Here is a 22,375-nt window from a genome sequence, read left to right as displayed (position 1 = left end):
ATGTACCTGTACTGAAGCAGGAACAGATTGAGCCACTGGTGCTAAAGCAGAGATCCTGAAACCTGACCTGTTTGGGGGAGGAAGGGGGGGGTCTTATTTTGCAACTAATTTTCATTTCTAACTTTTAAGGTATCGGCAACATTTGCAGCAAGTCTGGTGACCAGTCCAGCAATCGGCGCTTACATCTCTGCATTTTATGGTGATAACCTAGTTGTCCTTGTGGCTACCGTAGTAGCTCTTCTAGACATCTGCTTCATCTTGTTAGCCGTGCCAGAATCTCTGCCAGAGAAAGTGAGACCGGCTTCCTGGGGAGCACCGATCTCTTGGCAGCAAGCTGACCCCTTTGCAGTAAGATGCTACTTTTTTTTTGCTTTTGAATACTTTTCTTTTCAGGGCATTTATTTATAACTTTAAAAGCTAAATTGATTGCATGCTTAAGGCAATCATTTTATATAAATGTACTACTTATAATATATAGTTATCAATTAAAAAATGTTCTAAATAGGTTTGAATGAGCCATGGTTGCAGGGTAGCTGTTCTCAGAATATTGTAGTATTGTTTGTTTCATTCTGTGCATTCTGAACTATTAATGTGATATTTGCCCTTTGCGTTTCATATAAAGTGAAGGAAAACTCTGTTAAAGGCAAAGCATGCATTTCTGTTTAGGTTATAAAGAACTTACTTGATTTATAGACGTTTCACACTCTGATTTGTAATTAAGGACCAGCAGAACATCCAGTAGTAGGCACTAAAAAATAAAATCATTTAATTTTTTTTGGCTCTTCCAACTTTACATTTTGGGGAAGCTTCACCTTCACTTGCAGGACACTTTAAAAAAAAAAATTAGGGGTGAATTCATAAAATCACTGCAATAAATCATTAGGATTAAAGGTGCAGTTCAATTATGATTACATGTATTCATTTCAGCTGCTGTGACCCCCTTGTTCCTAAGATGCACACTGGGAAAGGTGGCTCCAGTACTTCTGCATATATAAATCCCCTGGTCATGCAGGCCAAGTGCGGCTTCCTATTGGACCGCGTAATGCAGGAGATTTAATCCGCCATTTTGTTTCCCTTGGATGTGACGGTACAGGTGCTAGCTTTATATGTATCTCAGGAACCAGGTGATCCCTGGAGCTGAAATTAAAGTGGTTCAGCTCCGGGGACCCCCTACTTCACATACAGATGGAAAGCGGGGGGGGGGGGGGGGGAGAAAGGTTACTGCTCCTTTAATTTGCTTCCAATATGTCAAGACTTCTAGGTTTCTGCTGGTTTTCTCACTGGAATCACAGTAGAAATGATTAGCATTTTTATTTTGACAGTGTTTTCCAGATGCATTGTGTATAACTTTACCATTTGGTGTGGTCATTTACCGTGAAGCCTTTTGTTATCCGAAAATAGTTGTAGATCAACAAAAGTTATGTATAGAAAATCAATATGCAGATAGGGAAAGTTAGGCACACCTAAAAAATATGCAAAAATATCAAATATTTATTCATGCCTCACAAGTAGCACATAAAAGGGATCCAATGTTTCAGTGCAAAGTGCACCTTCATCAAGGATACAATACAGGGCAAAGTATGACCCACACCGCCTCTGAGAGACGTCGCTGTGATGGCCTGCGACAATGTTGGGCGTGATTACGTCATGTTTACTGATCTTTGTTCAAGATTTGAAAAAGCCACTGATAGTCTACAGACCTATATAAAGCATTGACTATGAAACAAAAGCCCTATAAAAAGCAGATTACATTTCATTCGTTATTAAGTCCTGTTGTTTTTTTAAGGATTTTTAAAGTGAAAATCCAAAATGGCTCACATTGGAGGAGTAATTGTTCAATATCATATTTTGTTTTACAAAATCAATATCAAGTATATACAACTAGCAACAAAGACACTTACAATGAAGTGTAAAGTTTTTTTAACCCATGGCTTATTGTGCTGGATTTGTAGTGAAAGGTGCTCACTGGGATATCTGTAAAAAATGTATTCCAATAGTCCACACTTTGGTCCCTGCTGTGCCTTTTACACCTCTATAAATAACATTTATACACCTCTTCAGAACACCCACTCCTGAAATACTTTGATAATGTGAGCACCCTATCTCATAGGTGAGAAAGTGTGACTACCAAAGTATTTTTACCTAGAAATATTGAGCTACAAGAGCTTGTTACCCACTGAAAAACAGCTACTATTGTAATTGATGCCCTGACTATTTGTTAGTGCAGTTTTCAGAAAGGCGTTGGCAAACTCATCAATATTAATTGTTTAAAATTAATGTATTGTTAAATAGAGGAATACCTATCACTTGTAAATACATTTTTAAAAAGCAAAAGAAACTGGTGTCAAATTTGTGTGTGAAATGGGTTGAAGCACCACAGAACTTTAGAAACCCTAAGAGGTCAATGGTCTAGCTCAGCGGTGCGCAAACTGGGGGGCGCAAGATGTGCTAAGGGGGCGCGGCGGTTAGAGAGGCCTCGCACCCTTCTCCATTTAAATTAAATGCCGGGGGAGGCGTGAGGCCTCTAATGTCCCTTACCTGCTGCCAGCCTGGCCTTCGGCGACGTGGCGTCAAATGACTCTGCGGGGTCATGTGACGTGACATGAACCACTACGTCATTTGACGCCGGCTTCTAAACGAGGGGGGGTGCGAACGCGGGGGCTCCCGGGCAGGGGGGGCACACCAAAAACTTTGCGCACGCCTGGTCTAACTGACCAAATAGTGTGGCGCTGCTTGCTTTTCACGAACATTTCTGTGCTACAGGGACCTCTGGAATGAGCCATCATGTCACCTGACTTGTGCACACTATAAGGGATGCTTAAATGTTTTAATGACTGGTACAGTAAGTCATTTTGGATTTTTCTTCCTAGAGAAGCTTGGTTTCATTGAAAGGTATTCTATCATGGTGATTTCACTATTTTCAATAGAGAAATGACAACATATAGCAAACTGTATACCAACATGGAGCACTTAATGTTTGCAGAATACTAATTCTGATGATGTTAATATCAGCAGCTTGATGTGTGCTTTGTAGAGATCGGCAAATGCGTCAACTTGATTCCTTTAATTTATTTTTTTTAATTTAGAAAAAATAATGTAAATTCACAAATTACTTGAACGTTTTTTTTTTTTATTCAACAAAAGTTTTTATTTTCGCTTTAAAAAGATCAAATATTCTCTAATGGTCAATTTTTAAAGTGTTTGAATCTTAATAAAAAAACTAATGGCCGTTTTGGTTTATTTTTGGCATTTTTTAAAACCATCTAATTTGGGTATACCGGTATTTGAAAATGCAAAAGAAAAAATGCCCTTCTCAAGAGCACAGCTTCTTATCAGTAATTTCTCTTCTTGTAACCTTGCCTGGAAATTAGCTGTTCATTAGAAATCTGTCTGTATCTCAACATATAATAAACAATTCAAGTGCTTTAGTATTTTGTGAACTTCATTTTCACTTATGAAAATCTAAAGGCGGGATTCCCTGTTCTCAAAGGTAGCAAGCAGTACAGTACAGGGACTGTTGGGTATGAGCTACCGGTACATATTATAATTATTGAAAATCAACCGGTGCATTAAGAGCATGAGTATGTGCATCTAGGACATGGAGTGGCTCAGTAAGTAACACACTGACTGGCACTGAGTTTGAAGCAGAGGAACCTGGTTCAATTCCCGGTGTCGCCTCCTTGTGACCTTGGGCAAGTCACTTTATCTCCATGTGCCTCAGGCACCAAAAAACATGGATTGTAAGCTCCATGGGGCAAGGACCTGTGCCTGCAAAATGTCTCTGTAAAGCTCTACATAAAACTAGCAGCGCAATACAAGAACATGCTATTATTATTATCTACGGTAGAACAAATAAAATAGCCGGCTGAATGTGAAAATATTTTGAAAGACCTCTTAAAAAGACTTGAAATCTGTCTTACCCGTTTAGCAAAACCGGTATTTCTGGCAAGTGTTTTCATTACTACATTGTAATTTAGTTCTACCTTAGATTCAGAATGTTTTTGACCCTGGAATCATTAATGTTATTTTTTTAGACCTATAAGATCGCTCTCCCTATGCTTCTGTTTTGAACCATTGTTTGTGGATAATAATAATAATGCCCCTTTCTCTGGACTAGAAATCCCCTTTGTTTGTTTTCTTTAACAGTAGCTATGTAATTGCAAATTATATTTAAAAAAAAAACCACAACAGATCTTATGTCAATGTCTGCTATACATACTTTATTTGAAGTGGGATTTATTTATGAATAAATGTTTCAATCTTTTTGTGACCTTTATGAAGATACAGAATATGATTAAAATGTCAATGCATAAATAAATCACTCTTCAACTTGTATGTGAGTGCCTGCTTTACATACACTATTTGATGAATATATTAGCGGTATAGGCGTGTGCAAAGTGTATCAGTGGTGTAGCTATATACTTGTCCTTTGTTAGTGCCACTATATCCACATGTACAGCAATGCATTGATTCATAGATTTTTGTCTCTTTCAGTCATTGAAAAAGGTTGGAAAAGACTCCACGGTGCTTCTGATTTGTATCACAGTATTCTTTTCCTACTTGCCAGAAGCTGGGCAGTATTCCAGCTTTTTTCTATACTTGCGACAGGTAGGTGTTTGCAAACATTGGTCAATGTTGCCTATTGTCTTTGTGTGTGTGTGTCAGTCACAATCTAATTTATTTAAACGTAGACCAAGAAGGTAAGTATCCGCATTAAGTTTTACTTATATTATATACGCTTTTATGTTACATAAGCTGTTGACGTTCTGGTCCACAGCATGGCGTAAACTCCTGCGGATCCGTAGTGTTTGGGGTTCTCAGTAGAGCAAATCTACTTTTATTGGATTATTTGTATGCAGTATTTGAGGAAGATCATTGTCACACTCTAAGTTTAGCTTCCTCATCTAAATTAATCTGTCCCCAATAAACTGCTCTGTTTTCCAAAATACTTGAGCTGCTCCATGTTTGACGCTGTCCTCAGTGCATGTATGATATTTTGGGACTGTACCAAAGTTAAACAAAATGAGCAGTGTGATTCTGTACAAAACATGGTTAGGTGCTATGAAAATACTTTTGAACTTTTGTTTGCCCGATTTCATGCTTTGTGTTGATTGTGGTGTATTTATTTGTATGAAGCCAGCCACCGCATGCAGTGCTTTACAGAGGTGGTATACAAGGAAGGATAATATAAATTGTAGTTAAGTGCATAATGTATACAAGTAAACACTTGGGAAAAAGAGCTTACAATCGAACTGGTGTATTGGATGACATGCAAAGGCAAAGGGTATATTGAAGTGCAAAGTTTAAGGCAAGTGTTATGACATTAAGGTGACCTTTTAGGGGTATTTTGACTATGTAGAAAGAGGAATCTGGTAGATGAGGGAAAGAGAGCAGTAGTTTTAACGGGGGCAGAGAGGATAGCCCGGAGGAGGCAAGCGGGTACATCGTGAGAAATTACAGCAGAAGATACCAGGAGGGGCAGAGGAGTGATGAGATTTGAAGTAGAGGAGGAGAATTTTGTTGATATGGAAATCTATGAATGGTATCCGAGGAGCTTAGCAGAGACTGCTCTCTATCTGGATAGAGCTGTGAGGCAGGTATTCCACATAGCAGAAGGTCGCAATAGTAAACGTATGAAATTGAGAGTATGCATTGGTGTTGGTTGTAAAGAGATTTGAGGGAGGGTGTCTTATGGTGTTGGTTTTAAAGAGATTTGAGGAAGGGTGTCTTAGGGTGTTGGTTTTAAAGAGATTTGAGGGAGGGTGTCTTAGGGTGTTGGTTTTAAAGAGATTTGAGGAAGGGTGTCTTAGGGTGTTGGTTTTAAAGAGATTTGAGGAAGGGTGTCTTAGGGTGTTGGTTTTAAAGAGATTTGAGGAAGGGTGTCTTAGCAATGTTGGAGAGGAAGCAACGGCAACAGTGTCAATGTGAGAGGCGAAGTGGGAGAAGTTAAAGGTAGCACCCAAATGATGTGCTTGGGAGACGTCATGAATGGTAGTGTTATTAAAAGTAATGGAAAAGGTGTCAATACAGCCAGACTTGGTAGACAATATTTCCAAACCCTATTTCCTCATAATAACTGTTGGGTGATACACAGCCACCTGTGATGATATTGCTGATATGTATTCTGAACCTTGGCCTGGACTGCCAGTGTGAGTGGGCGAGGTGAATAAATATTTATCTGCGTGTCGTGAAAAGATGATACTTTATTCCAAGGGAGTTAATGAGGACACCAAGTGTAATTACATAGACCGTATACGAGAGTACATAGAGTAGAAACCTGAGGTGCACCCACAGATTCATAGGAGAAGAAAAAGACTTGGCCAAAAGAACAGTGAATCAGCAATGAGAATGGTAATAGGAGAACGCTTTGTCTCATACACCAAGTCAGTGAAAAATGTTAATGAGTGCAATGATGGCTGACATTTTTGAGTACCAGTTAGGGAATATTTTAACTCCTGCAGACACTAAACTTTTGAGGTATCAAAGTTTAGGAACTATTTACTAGCTCAACCCTTACATTTCGGTGATAGCAGATGTTTATGTAGTGACATTTACTAAAAAGAATAATTCCATTTACCTATCTTGTCCGTTTTAAAACCAACCATAAAAAAGTATTGCATGCAGGTGCCAGTTATTTTAAGATCTAATCCAAATGCACCCACTTCAGCATAAACTTCAACATTTTTAGTAACCAAAAAGTACTTCAACTATGATTTTGTTGTTTTTTTAAGCATCCAGACACACGGTCTTGCAAAAAAAAAGTTGATTTAATGACAATACCAATTGGTATTGCCATTAAATCAACTTTTTTTGCAAGACCGTGTGCCTGGTTGCTTTACCTTCTGCTTCGTGATCTCTCTCGGGTAGTACATGATCTTCCCCATCTTCAAGAGCACCGACAATTTATTTATATTGCTGCTATTACAGTGTGCCAGTGACCCTCTGCGTTCTTTGTTTTATTTCTAAAACATTCAGAAATGGGATTTGCTGTTTCTGTTTGTAATTTTTTTTTCTTCTTCTTGTTTTAACTCTTGCAGGTCATAGGATTTAATCCAGGAAGCATTGCAGCATTCATAGCAGTGGTGGGGATTCTGTCCATTTTAGCTCAGGTAAGTTGTATTTCTGATCTTTTGTTATACTGTATTGTGCAGTGCCTCTATTGTGTGTTTCTATGTCATCTGTTGGGTGGGGTGAGTCAGTTAACCTTTCCAATTCAGAAATAGAAGACATCTTATGAAATATTGATGTTGCATTTTACATTGCTGAAACTATCCCAAATCACTCTATTATACTATAGCAATATTATTTGTAACCAAATAATATGTGAAGGACAGGCATTTGTATTCAATACACAATGATCTGACATTTTAACTGAAGAGGATTGCGTCAAATTGAAGGCAGTAGCCAAACTAACTGATCGGATGGTTGATCCACGTCAGATACTGTAATATTTAATGGTGCAAACCCTCCAAATTTGTTTTAAAAGAGAACAGAAAAATAAAGCGCTCTTAAAAATATTTAGCTTGGTTTCTGTACTTTCCTAAAGGGGATGAGTTAACCTTTCAGCATGAACTTCAGGTGTGCACAGATTTTACAGGTGCCTTAAACAGCACATCCATGTTTCCATCATATACAAAAAGATCATCTCTCAACAGCACATTAAAAACATCACAGAGAAAAAAAAAATAACTAGTCTAACTTTAATAATTCTAAGATGTCAACATGAAAGGCTTTGTCAATGAGAGACTCATATTGGGAAAAGAAATGCCTGCATGTATACTGTAAGCATTAAACCGCAAAATGTAGCTGCGTTAAGGGTTTGCATAATTAATTAAAGAGAAAGCTCATTCTAGTAAAACAAAAAAAGACATTGTAACGTGCATATAATGTGTTGCAATTTTTGTCCCTGAAATGCTTGGATTCAATTCTTGTAGAATGCAAAAATGTGAAGCAAGTACAGGGGAGCACTGAAAAAAAAAAAAAAAAAAAAAACCTATTTGAAACATGGAATAACTGATACAAATAAGAATACAACATGTATCACTAATATAGAGATAGAAAGATGCAATAAAAACCGTATGTAGACTTTCTCCCACGGCCAGCTTCTCACAGCAATTATGCAAGAATAGGTCTCCTCTATGCCAGACAGCAAATCTCCAAAAAGAAGAAAAGGAAGACCAATCATGCAGATCGTAAGGTTTATAAAAACAGAATTAGATTTAAACAGTGTGTGCACTCACACTTTCTCCGTTCTTTGAAACATTGAGCACAGTATTGTGCTCTTTCTCTCTGAGATAGGTAGAGGAGGTAGGAGTCCTCTTGCAAGTGAATCTCACCACGGCAGGATGCCATCTTTGAATTCACGGATCCGCCTCCCCTCCGGTCTCGCGATCACTTGGCTTGGACTCAGAACGACTCTAGCTCCGTCTCCTCTCTCTTCTACCTGACCCATAACGACAACGCATTTCTCTCCACTCCTGATGAAGTATTTCATGCAAAATGCGTTGTCGTCATCGCGAGACTGGAGGGGAAGGTAGACGTGTGAATTCAAAGATGGTGTCCTGACCTCAAGTGCATAGTGTGGTGTTTCGTGAAGACAGAGCAAGGATTATGCTCGTTATACAACATATTATTCAAGAGTGGGAGCAGCTGTATCAATGCGTTATCGATTTTATGCAGACAGTGGTGTTCATGTCTTCGGACGTGCATTTCAGCAGAAGGACATTTTGAATACACTTTTTACTTTAGAATAATTTTAATCATTCAGATTAGATTACAACAATGTAACACATTTACGAGCGGCAAAGGAAAAACTCCTATTTCTCATTTAATGAACACGAACCAAACGCAGTGTATCTGGTACTTGTTTACATAATACAGTGACCTCCTCAATTTAGTGACCGTCTATATTGTCCTTCTTATATAGTGTTAATCTACATAACAGACCTACAATTGTGAACATTTTCATGGGGATTGAGCAAGGAACATATAAGAAATTATGAAAAAACGAAAGGGGTCAGTTTGTTTCCTGAACACGGTTATATATAAAGATTTATGTGAGAAAAAGAAGTGACCCCGCATCCATGAGACAAATAATGGCAACTATACAACCGACAAGGTAAATTTAGATGTAGTCATCTGTCGGTGGTGCTATAAGGGCATAAATTATTGCAAAAAAGAAAAAAGAGCCCCAATAAAAGCACTCTAGTATGCCTGACAATACAAAACCACAATGTTTATTGAAAAATGTCACAGAACATAAAGTAAAATTAAAGCACAGAAAATTTAAAACAAGGCATGGATCCCCTGAAAAGTCCCGACTTGATTTAACCTCTGATCAGGGAGTTACCCTGAAAGACAATACAAAAGTCTAAATAGACATAGGAATGCTGGAAAGTACCTGACAGGGTGTATAAAGTATAGCTACTAACAGACACAAAACGGTGGCTAAATAAGGTGGCTGATACACTGAATAACAGAAATGCTGCAATCTCCCTAAATCTGGGGACAAGTGTAAAGCATCACAATATCAGCAGTCTCACTGTGAAAAAACACATGAATAGTCCAATAGAGCACACCTTAGTCTGTAGCAGCAGATAAGTAATACTTCACCTCATGTCAGGTACTCAGCACAGTCTGTGGAGGAGTCAAGGAGCAAAGCTCACAGCACATGAATATGTCCTAGAGAGGGGACAAAACAGGGGATCCTGCCAACTGGACCTGCTCCTACACGTCCTACAGTAGAAAGCTAAGGTCGAAACGCGTAGGAGCAGGTCCAGTTGGCAGGATCCCCTGTTTTGTCCCCTCTCTAGGACATATTCATGTGCTGTGAGCTTTGCTCCTTGACTCCTCCACAGACTGTGCTGAGTACCTGACATGAGGTGAAGTATTACTTATCTGCTGCTACAGACTAAGGTGTGCTCTATTGGACTATTCATGTGTTTTTTCACAGTGAGACTGCTGATATTGTGATGCTTTACACTTGTCCCCAGATTTAGGGAGATTGCAGCATTTCTGTTATTCAGTGTATCAGCCACCTTATTTAGCCACCGTTTTGTGTCTGTTAGTAGCTATACTTTATACACCCTGTCAGGTACTTTCCAGCATTCCTATGTCTATTTAGACTTTTGTATTGTCTTTCAGGGTAACTCCCTGATCAGAGGTTAAATCAAGTCTGGACTTTTCAGGGGATCCATGCCTTGTTTCAAATTTTCTGTGCTTTAATTTTACTTTATGTTCTGTGACATTTTTCAATAAACATTGTGGTTTTGTATTGTCAGGCATACTAGAGTGCTTTTATTGGGGCTCTTTTTTCTTTTTTGCAATTATATATAAAGATGTTGGCAGGATTGGCTCAAGAAATGTGCATAATGATATTGGGGAAGCTCGCTTTTACATGGTTTTAGGAATTCTGTTTGTGAGTAGATGTATGCAAAATATTCTTGGTAACATATGTTTGAATGTATGTGGAATAATCTTTAGTCTATATTGTCTTATTTTGCAGACTGTATTCCTCAGCATACTTATGAAGTCAATTGGAAACAAGAATACTGTCCTACTTGGCCTTGGTTTTCAAATGTTCCAGCTGGCCTGGTATGGCTTTGGCTCACAGCCATGGTAAGTATTCACACTAACCGTGTTAGAAAAATACCATTTCTAAAGGCTTTTTTCTCAAAACTACCTTGAAAGATGCACCCAAAAAATAAATACCATCACACACAAATTACTAAAGTGGTAAAAATAATTAGAAGTGCTCGGGTGCTCAAGCTGATGCAACTCAGATTAATAGAGCATACTGTTTTCTGAAGGGGCCGGATCAGCAAAAAGTATTTAATATACTTTTAGTACATTTAAAGAGACTTAAATTCATGTACTCCAACATTTATCAAGCGTTTATACCATGTATCATATATATTTACATTACCTTGTCTTAAGGATGCATTTCGTTAAGCAGCCAGTCTGGTGGCTACTTGAAAATCCCCATAGGCCTGCAAGTCACAGAGCCCTGTTATAAAGCATCAGAAATAGTCTAAAAGTCTACACCAATCAATACGTATGCAAATATACATTATATAAAAAAAATAACATTTATTTGATTGGAGATCTCATACATGCGTGTATAGTCATTGGTGTGCATATGTATTGATATCTTTACAGATATCAGATTCGAATGTTAAAAAGAGGACTCAGAAGTTGGCAAATATGTTTTACGAAATCAAATGATTAATGTGCAGTAGAAACTGAAATACCTTCTGTACCTGGCAGATATTTTTAGCATACTTTATATAATGAATTCCTTATTGGGTGGTTGGCACTAGATAAGATTTTCACTTAAATCCGTAAACTGCTTGTGATCCATAACTCCGCCACCTGCCTCATTGCTCAGCCTGACATCATTGATGACGACAGAAATGTAATGTAAATACGTCAGGTATAATTATGGAAAATGTCACGTTTACAATTTGACTGGATGGTTTCATTCTACGTTACAAAATAGAGGTGTGCTTGTGTCTTAAAGATATGTATGTATATATTCGATGTACATACATATTTAGACATACACAAACACAAACCTCAGTCCCATAGTTTTTATATGCTACTGGGAGTGCTACTGGGAAATTTACCTAAAATATACAACAATAAACAAAGCAATCCCAATGCACATCCAATATGACAAATTATTTGATTCATTTTTACGTGTTTTTCTTATAATTATGGGCCATTTAGTTAAATCTTTTGGTCAAAACATGTTAAACCTGCAACCACGCCAAGGTTAGACCATATCAGCAGGTTCCTACACTCCCAATGTTATACTGTGTCCTTTGTATATCCTGCAGTGCAGAGATAAAAGAGGAAACAAAACAATCATATAGGCAAAAGCATGGGAAGTGTGACGTATGTGGTTCCTAAGGAGTTAATATTTTTAAGCACTGTATGTGCTGCTTTAGATGTGAAATACAGTGCAGTTAAAAAAAATAAACCCACAGAAGTGCCCTAAGAACAAGATTAAAAAAAACATTGGGGCCAAAAGATTGAACCAAACGACCCATACATATAAGAAGAAAAACATAGAAATTAATTAAATAATTTGTCATATTGGGGCTGCTTTGTTTTTTGTTGCACACATATTTGGAAACATAAATATATTTTTGTGTTTCTGTTTGTTCAAGCAGTGACGCTGCCGATCTCTGACGTCACTTTTTACAAATATTTTATTACGTTTAAATTGGTAAAAATTGCATATTTTGCCATTATAATTATACATTGCCATTAGATTCAATGTGTGATATTAACAATGCCATTCAAAGCAACAGAAAAGTAGAGCTAAGTATCCCGGACCCATAACTATGACTTTCCTAACTTTTTTTTATTTCATTTTTATTTATTTTTTAAAGGTTTTGTAGTACATTTCCTTTTTGTTCTTTTTAATTTCTTACAACACTGAGTACAGATAGCCAGACTAAGTCTCCCTGCTGCGGAAGGAATCATCATGTTCTTGCCTTTCCTGAACCTCTCCGTCCTCCCCTTTGGCTCTGGGGAAGGGGCGTCTGGCTATGTAATTACGATACCTTCCCATTGTGCCAAATTTGGTGTAAATCCATCCAGCAGCCAATCATGATATAGCAGATATCCATAACCATGTCAGCACTGTTATCATATGTATGTATATATATCTATATCTATATATCTATATATCACCAGAAGACCTAATTTAGGTTTAAATTGACAGTGATTTCAAAGGCATGGTATTAAACACCAATGATTAATAAGTGATCAGTATCCTCCTCCCATTTCGTACGCTAAGCTAAGTCAAAAACAAATCCATATGCTTGTATGAGACACTTAAAAAAAAAAACAAAAAAAAAAACAATTCAAATATTTTACCAGTAAAAATATTTTGTTCTCATTTTCAAGTATATCCTGGATACAAATCATATGTTGAAAACATTATACTATCATTTAAAGTTACACACCTGTATTAAATGTCTTTAGAGTTTTGCTCTCAAACTCCAGGACGTCCTGCCATGAGCAATACAATCTTTTCTTCAGCAAAATCTGAGTGCCCACTCGCATTAAAGTGCACAACAGGGTTCCTCGTTGATCAAGTTTTAACGCCACTTTCTTGCCACCTTTTTAGGGAAGTCCGATAACTCCCATTGTCATTGACAGTACCCCATGAGTTCTCTGGCGCCAAGCCAAACCTCTGGGGAACACACGTTTCACTAGATGTACTATAGTTTCAGATTCATAGGTGGAACATTTGGTAATTTACAGATATTATCTGTCAGAGAATTTCAGCACATTGAAGTGGGATGCAACGATGAGTCGCAAACCCCCTGTTCCTGCTTGTGTCCTAACTTCTCGTGGTTGAAGCAAAAGTTCCAATGTTATCATTTTTGCTAAAGAAGCAGTTGGAGTTGAATTAGTGGCAGTATTCTCCATTTCATGTTGCCAACCATTTAGCTCAAGATTTTCTTTGCTGACTTGCAGGATGATGTGGGCAGCTGGAGCCGTAGCAGCAATGTCAAGTATTACATTCCCTGCAGTGAGTGCTCTTGTTTCCCGTAATACTGAATCAGATCAACAAGGTGAGCTGAGGGAAAAATAACAAACATCGGCGCGCAGTGTAATTATCCTGTCCATAATGTTTGAGTAACGTTTTCTAAATACGGGTAACAGAATATGCTTGTGTTGAAAGATTTTGTTGATTTGATATTTGTAGAATCATGATGATGGAGCAGAATGTGTTCATTTATGTAACGTAACATGTACAGTATATATGTTTTATGCTTTGTTATTTAGACCAGAGGAGCGCAAACATTTTGCTGCTGTGTGATGTGCCCCCCGGTCTTGTTTTCCCTGGTTCACGCGCACCCCCCCCCCCCCCCCACCTTGCATCCGCGTCAAATAACGCTGCGGGATCATGTGACGTCACGTGACCCGCAGTGTCATTTGATGCCGCATTGCCATGGCGACGCGTCACACAGACGGCAAAATCAAAGTAAGCGGAATGTTGCAGTGGCCTCACGTGATCCCCCCGCATTTAATTTAATTGTCTTGGGGAAGAGCGCAGGGCCTCTGCAACCGCCCGCGCCCCCCCAGAAAAATCTCCCGCCCCCCACTTTGCGCACCGCTGATTTAGACTATTATGTGCATGCTATATGGCGTATGTTGTAAAGTATGCGTAGGCATTCCCATATATTTACAGTAGTGCAGTTCATAAATTGCAAATTTGGGGGTAATTAGCGGTATGGACTGTAGTCCATATCCTTTCATTGTAATGTTTAGGTTACTGGTCAGGGGAAGTAAAACATGCTTTTGGGGGAAGTAATTAATAGAAACTTTTTGGCAAGCTTAACCAAATCAAAAAAATGTGGCTAAATGACATAGTAATTACCTGACAATTTCTAGGGAATTACTATATGTGCAAAATCAATAGTAACACAATACAAATTTTTCCACAACTGCTAAACCGGACCCTACTTTAGAACGCATTATAAACTTCTTAATTTGCTAGAAGTGTTTTTCTTGGATATTTGGGGCTGAAAATGGAAAATCTGCCACCGTGCCTCAGTAAAACCTAAAACAGCCATGTACCTTTTAATATTTACCATCCACAGCTCATGATTTTAGTTATCGCTCATGCTTATGGAGAAGAATATCAGGTACTGAAAATATCAAAAGTGGGCTTTATATCCTACCAGCCAGGAAACATAGGGATGAATCAGATTTGTGTATCAGTAGAAACAGCCTCAATCCACTTCCATTCTTTTAGACAAGCACATACAGCAAGCACACATACTCCATTGGAGTATAGCATAATGTTGAGATTGCATTGATTCAAGTCCAAACATGCTTTATTACATTTCTGAATGTTGGGGAACTCTTCAGAGTTGGGGAACTCTGCTGGTTTGGACTACTGATTATCCCGTTCACTGCGCCAAAAAATTGTAGTGTTCCCTGAGAGTTTAAAAGATATTGTAATCACCAGGTAGGGCACCATCACTCGCAAAAAGAGGCAGAACGATGACCTGACATGGCACTGTAAACATTTATAGGTGCGCCGACGAGTATTCTAAAACTTGCCTTAAACTTGCCTTGGAAAATCTGGGGCTATAACCAACAAGATCCAGGTACATGCTGGGTACATGCTGCAAACATTTCAGTGACCTTTCTGCAGAGACTAATGGCCCATCGGATTAACACAGCAGGGGTCCCTGGCAGTCCCATTCAGTTTGAATGGGACTGCCAGGGACCCCTGCTGTTAATCCGCTGGGCCATTAGTCTGTCTGCAGACATGTCACTGAAATGTTGCAGCATGTACCCGAGTCTTGTTGGTGATTGCCCCAGATTTGTTTTTGAATACTTGTCGGCACTACAGTATACGTCTTGGAGACCCCTAAGATGATCGGATACCCATCAGTCTCAATCCTGTTTTAACTGACTCCACAACTGACCCTTCAACGTTTCACTTTTGAATGCATAGTATTGCCAGGCAGAGCTGCCATCGGGGGGGTTGTCAGGACTACTGACAACTGGGCCAGTCGAGGAAGGAAGCCCAGCTGGAAGATGACCCATCACCCCTCCTTGATCAACAGTCCATATTTACCTCTCCATCCCCACACCCAGTTCAGCAACTGTGCCGGAGAAAGGCTCAAATCTCAGACCACAAACCTGGGGATGGACCTGTTCGCAGGTCCCCAGTGCAACCATAACTGAACTTGCATGGTCACCTAACAATTCTCACTCATGGCCTGCGCCATTTTCTTTGGGGCATTAGTTACTATGTTAATATCAGTATGTTGTATGCTTGCTTCCCTTTAATTCTCATTTGACCCACTCCTTAAATAATCTCCATTAAATCAAATAGATTTTGTTAAGTCATGTAGATATATAAGCAAAAAAGTCATGTTTTATATTTCTCACACAGATAAAAAAAATGTTGCTCTGCAATCAAGAAGAGGAACAAGGAAATTTACATGTATCAAAATTTTTATGTAGCTAAAAAAATAATACATAAACATGTATAAAATAACCAGACCTATCACCAATAAAATGTATTTACATAGTTGCATAGTAGATGCGGTTAAATAAACATGTCCAGGTTCAATCTATGCTAAATTTAGACAACAGATTCTTTATCCTATATTTGTAATTACAGCGTATTGATCCAGAGGAAGGCAAACACAAAACCCCATTTGAACCATCATCCAATGATGTCTCAAAGGGAAAATGAATTCCTTCCTGACTCCAAATAAGGCAATCAGATTTCTCCCTGGATCAACAGCCTTCCCATGTTTACTTATTTTGTATATCCCTGTATACCTTTCTTTCTGAAAAGATGCCCAACTTTTTTTTTTTTTAAAGATATCTATTGTATCTGCTATCACAGTCTCCATGGGTAATGAATTCCACATTTTAACTGCCCTTACTGTAAAGAACCCTTTACTTTGTTGCTGGTGAAATCTTCTTTTTTCCAATCTTAAGGGATGACCCAGTGTCATTTGTACTGCCCTTAGCATGCATAGTTATTTTGAAAGCTTTTTTAGTTTTTGACAGCATCTCTCAGGATTTTCTTATTAAAAAAAAAAATCCTCATCATATAACATTGCATAGCCGCTAACATTTTTCATTTTATTTCTGTCATACAGGTGTTGCCCAAGGAATGGTGACTGGTATTCGAGGATTATGCAATGGTCTGGGTCCAGCACTGTATGGATTTGTCTTCTTTCTCTTTCACGTGGAACTTAGTGGACTGGTAGCAGTGCCTAGTTCAGACAAGACCACTTTGGAGGATTCCACTGATGCTGTAAGTAGGGATAGTTTTGAGGGTAGCATAGTTAAGCAATATGTTGATTCTGTGCTATGCTGTTGATGAGTTGGTGTCTAGAAATGTAACCAGAAACAAAATCACAGAATACAACGTTTAGTAAATACAGATTTTTTTTTGTTTTGTTTTGCAGAAAGCAATCATCCCAGGCCCACCATTTTTGTTTGGCGCATTTGCTGTACTTCTCGCCTTTCTGGTTGCCTTATTCATCCCTGAACACGGCAGCCATTCAGCTAAAAACATAGGTGTCGGGAAGCACAGCATCAGCAGCACTCAGGCAAATAATCCCGATCGTGGGAGTGATGAGGACATCGAGCCACTGTTGCAGGACAGCAGTGTATGAGAACATTTCCCAAGGCAATGAACAACGTGAAGGCAAAGAGAATGTAATGAGCTCAATCCAAGACAAAAGAAACATTGCTCCATTGGATCCCAATGCAGGCTCTTTATCAAAAACTTCTAAGACTGCCATTCATCTTTTTCTTGTAAATAATATCAGTTTGTTACCTATTCACTGCATGGGAGGTTGCATGCACAGCAGAAATCTCCAGCAGTAAAGCAGCTAAAAGTTTGAGGTTTCAGATTTATTTTTTCCTGCTTTGGCTACCTCGAACTTTGTCATTGCATTGTAAATTGACTGTTATGAAAAACCTAGATATTGCAGTGACGGTGTGTTGATCTCTGAAGGGTACCCCATATGCAAAGTGAGCCAGTGTTCTGATGTACCTCTCAGTGCCTGCCAGTACATTTATTTTGTTTGTTTTTTGGGAGGGGGAGAAACTGGGTTTCACCTTCCTTGCTGCTCATTCTGAGGGCATGTCTTCTGCATTCTAAAGTTAACATTAGTTTGCTTACCAGAGACATGATTCTTGTGATGAAAGAAAGACTTCAAGAATCCCCAAATTTCTTTTTTCTTCTTAAATAAAAAATGAATAAAAACGCATATCTTTGCCATTAGTTCTAAGAACAACCACACAATCCAGTGGCAGGTCATTGTACATGTCGGTTTGCAGTGAAAGGCGCAAACGCTGTTGTGTAAAGGAGTGCATTGTCCCTTACTTTGTAGATGTTCAGGATCATTGGGAAAAGGTGGTGCTAAGCAGCCATTATGTGGGAAATGGGGGGCCAGCATTTTCTCTTTCACAGGTAAGAGCCATTTAGCAATTGGGCCCATATTTACCTAAACTGCTTATTCCAAAAGACATCTACCAGCGCAGGAAGACACCTTATGGTCTGTTCAAGTGAAAGTGCGGTAAGGTGTCTTCTGGCGCTGGAATAGTGCTGCTTATTAAATGTGGGCTTAATTACATGGACTGCAAAATCATAGTTTCTGTGAAATGTCTAATTCATCTTAAAACCAAAAAAAAAAATACAAACTGATATTATGCAACTGCAGCAAAATGAATAGGAAGGGACAAAAATAAATATTGCAATCAAAATAGCTTATTTAAAGGTTGCCACAACAAGTGTGTTGCCATGTAGAAGAATGTTTGCAGTTTCTGCTTTCAGTGATCGCCATTCCCGTTCATTTTAGACCATACCAACATATCTCATCTACAGTAATCGTATGTGGCCCTTAAATTGAAACACCTATTTGCATTCCTAGTTACAGAAGATTAATACAGTGCTTGAATGATCTCCTTTGTAAATAAAGTACCTAACAATTGTTCCAAAAGGAATAATGATGAGACCAGTGGGCATTGATAAAAATGGGCGCTTTGATGATGTCAACTGAACTTTACAAATAGTGATGGCGTCCTACATTGTATGACAACATTCCTCATTCGAAAAGCTTCTGACCGTAATGCGGGGCGATGCTATCCAGCTCGGTTTATCTCTGAGACTTTTTTTCCCCCTTTGTACCTGAAGACCCTCTAAATACTGTATGATTACCACGTTGAGTGCACCCCAGCCTTAACTGCTATGTGTACAGTGCGTTTGCCACAAGTCATAGCCTTCATATCGAACACTATTTACTGCTTTGCTCAAAGATATGCAGAATATTTTTTTTTTTTTTGTAAAACAAAGTGGCACTTTGTTACATCAGTTTCTCAAATATCACTTGCTACGGTTGAGCAAATTTATGAAAATATTTAGATTTACATGTATTTTTCTGATGTAGAAATAGACCATTAAAAGAAAAACACCATTAACTGAGCACTGCTTTTAATGTTTTATATGTAGATATTTGTAAGAAACTTACGTTTTTCCCTTATTAGAGGCTGTGTATATCTTGTATTTATAATTGTGACAAGATTCTCGACAGAAAATATACTGCTTTTATAAAGGATTATCTATGACTGAAAAAGTTTTTTTTTCTTTTTTTCTTAATATATATATTTTGAGATGTTATAACTTCAACAGAGATAACATACATTTTGTATTATGCAGTTGGTTTTTATGTTAACAAGATTCATAATACATAATAAATGGGCAAACTATACTCCAAGTGTGGAAAGTGTTTCAACATTTTTGTAACATAAACGGCAAATCCGTTGAAGGCCCATTACAATAAATAAAAAAAAATATTGTTTCTTCGCCCAGGAGATTGTGACCAGTGTCCCTGTAAAGAAGGTGTCCGGACGTCAACTGTGTGGAATCTTGTGCTGATTCTCGCCTTTGAATTTATAGCTACTTAGAAAGTGCACAGGTGGACAAGACATCAGGAGAGAGGAACTCGGCTGCCCGTCTCTGCATGTGTACCAGGAGGGTAGCAATCTGCTTCCTTGCACTTTTCTCTAGTTTCTCATGAGGATTGTGACCCAATTTACCCTCTTTCCTCACACTGCACTGGGAAAATTACCCTTCCTTTTATTACTTTCTACAGTACATCGTGCTCCATTGCCATCACTTCTCTGAATACTTTACTTTTTCCCCCTCCTGTCTTTTCTCAGAGTCATCTCTTAAGTGTTCAACCCCCCTCTCTCTGCCTCCCCCCCCCCCCCCCCCCGTCCCATCCTTTCTCCTTCCAACACAATCCTTTGTGGAAACAAAATATATGGTAATTGACATTCTTCACATTACTATTTGATGATAACGTAATTGAAGTAACATGGGGTACAGTGGTTAGCCTCTTCGTGACTAGAAATTGCATAAACGCTTTGCTGTGTAAAGTTAGTGTGATTTTTTTTTTTTTTGGGGTAGCAAATATGCCCTTTCCCTTTTCAGTAGTGCAGCATCGTGATTGTATACAGAATCGTGGTATTTGTGTGTCCTGATCCACTTGCTGGATTACACACACCGTTGACTAGATTTTCACCATTCATAATTTTATCCCAGGTCTTCTGTTTTGTACTGGTCATTGCTGACTTCGTTCAAGCTTTCCAGAGTTGCAATATTTATTGTCTTTGCAACATAAACCCTTTACTGATTTTTGTGGCAAGATGTGGGAACAACCGTGGCACTACTGTCCTCCATCCCAAGTGCTGGGGCACCGTTATCTGAATGATTGAAGCACAACAAGAATTATGGTCCAAAATGCTTACATAAAATGTTTCCCGATAAAGGATAGTTGCAAGGAGGACTGAAGAAAATGAATTTGTATTGTTCATGAGTGAGAGCAGCTGGATCAACACACTATCAATTATGACATCAGACTGGTGTTCTCATCTTCGGGGGCGTGAACTCAAACTTTCTAGTAATTTTAGTGTTTCAGATTAGATTACAACAGTTTAACACTTTAACACATTTATGAGCTAAGAAGGAAAAACTCCTATTTCTCATTTAATTAACATGAACCCACAGCAGTGTATCTGGTACATGTTGCCAAAATACAGTGACCATAATTTATTTATCAGTTGATTGTCTACATTGATCTTCTTATCTAGTGTTAATCTACATAACAGACCTACAATTGTGACAAATGTAATGGATATTGAGTGAGAAATATGTATGATAAGATAAAAACTTTGTGTTGTGGTGAGAACTCACAAAAACAATGAAAAGAGTTTTAGAGATCTAGTGTGCTAAGTAAACTATATATATTTATTATTTATTTCTACAACACACTATTATATTTAAATGTATAAAGGGCCTTTTTTAAATGCATTTAATTTTTTATTTTTTTTCGCAATTCACAAATACTATTATATATTTTTATTTAACCCCTTGGGTGACATTCCAGGGACGCCATAACATAGTAGCTAGGTCATATGCTATTTGCTCGTTTTATTGGGGGGATGACATATTGCGCGTCTGGTTTTCTGAACACAATTTGGCCAGCTAAGGGACAGAAGATTAGGAGAACTTTTTAATTCTGTCATCGGTGACGCTGTGATTGCGAAGTGCTGCGGGGGCTGTGTCAAAGCCTTAATATACATGAGGGGAAGTGAATTAAGCACCATCTGGCCAAACCTTGAGCAATAGTCCAAGCGGGTATTCCTTTAAACGTATTCACTATCAATAAATTGCAGATGTTGGGGCCCTTACCCGGACCTTTATCAAGACAGATTATTGTTCCTTCAGTGTGACTTTAAACAAAGATTTGGCATTTACGTGCCATGCATGCTAAAATACTGCTGCATATTCGCAATGTCCCAGTAGTCCATTCTATTATTTCAGCATTTTCACAAGCTGATTTCCAAGAACCATTGCAACAGTGTTTGTGGGTAATGTAAAAAGCTACGGTGGGAAACTGAACTGCTTCTTTAGCTGCACAGTCGGACATTTTATTGCCCATTTTTTTTTTTTTTCTTCACAATTACCCTTTGTTTTCACCATGCTGATCTGCTCAACATATTGTCTAAAACCAACCATTACTGCAAATGTAACAACCTGAGCAATGTCTTAGCACCACTGTATACCTGCAGAAACATAGTTCTGTTAAAACAAAGGTTGTGAGCTCTCCAGGAACCAAACGCACTACAGTGTTGCATGTATATCCGAATCGCTGTCTTTCTTACCAACCTTTTTATGTTTTTTTTTAACCAATTGAAGTCAGGAAGGTGCATTTACAAATCCGAAGGTAAACCGCCACGGCTGCCCAAAAAGTCCCGACGTGATGAGGGACAGCAAACTCCTAACAGAAGAACGGTGCTCCTGTACAGGAATGCCATTCTTCTGTAGGTTTAACCAATGTCCGGATTTATAAAGTGCTGAGCGCTGTGTCAATGCTTTATAAGAATAAGGAAAGATATGTCAGTAGTCCTGCTTTCATTATGACCCGTTTGCTGCAAGAGGGACTGGCAATGCAATGCTAAGCCAAAGACCAGGGTCTCATTTAACTACTGCCTATTTTCTTATGTGACGTGCCATCTAGTGTCCAGTTTGATTAATTCAAATAAAAGTTGCAATTTCTGCCAGTTTGTGTGTTTTTTTTTTTTTATTAAATATAAATATATTTATTTTTACAATGTTTGTGCTGGTAAATGTTACCACCTCTGTTGGGAGGCTATTACATGAATCCACAACCTTTTCAGTGAAGAGAAGTACTTCCTCACATTTACACTCGCTAGCTCCAGCGCATGACCCATTGTGTCCTATCACCGTTTTATCTGAAATATGCTTCCCTCCTGTATCCGGTTTAAATACTTTTGTATGTTTTAT

General features: G+C 38.4%; 1 protein-coding gene across 1 annotated transcript in view; it reads left to right on the top strand.

Annotated features, from left to right (window-relative positions):
• Nucleotides 1-22,131, top strand: part of LOC142490977 (hippocampus abundant transcript 1 protein-like) — a 96,306-nt gene extending 74,175 nt beyond the window's left edge. The window contains exons 7-13 of the mRNA XM_075593355.1: nucleotides 130-348; nucleotides 4,495-4,608; nucleotides 7,038-7,109; nucleotides 10,505-10,617; nucleotides 13,492-13,589; nucleotides 16,653-16,810; nucleotides 16,965-22,131. Of these exons, the coding sequence (XP_075449470.1) occupies nucleotides 130-348; nucleotides 4,495-4,608; nucleotides 7,038-7,109; nucleotides 10,505-10,617; nucleotides 13,492-13,589; nucleotides 16,653-16,810; nucleotides 16,965-17,174 (984 nt within the window). The 3' untranslated portion in view covers nucleotides 17,175-22,131. The remainder of the gene's footprint in view (nucleotides 1-129; nucleotides 349-4,494; nucleotides 4,609-7,037; nucleotides 7,110-10,504; nucleotides 10,618-13,491; nucleotides 13,590-16,652; nucleotides 16,811-16,964) is intronic.
• The last annotated feature ends 244 nt before the right edge of the window (nucleotides 22,132-22,375 follow it).

Source organism: Ascaphus truei, chromosome 1, assembly GCF_040206685.1.
Source record: "Ascaphus truei isolate aAscTru1 chromosome 1, aAscTru1.hap1, whole genome shotgun sequence".
Lineage (NCBI taxonomy): Eukaryota > Metazoa > Chordata > Amphibia > Anura > Ascaphidae > Ascaphus > Ascaphus truei.
Note: the sequence above shows the minus strand (reverse complement) of the source record. Positions and strands in the feature narration are given on the sequence as shown.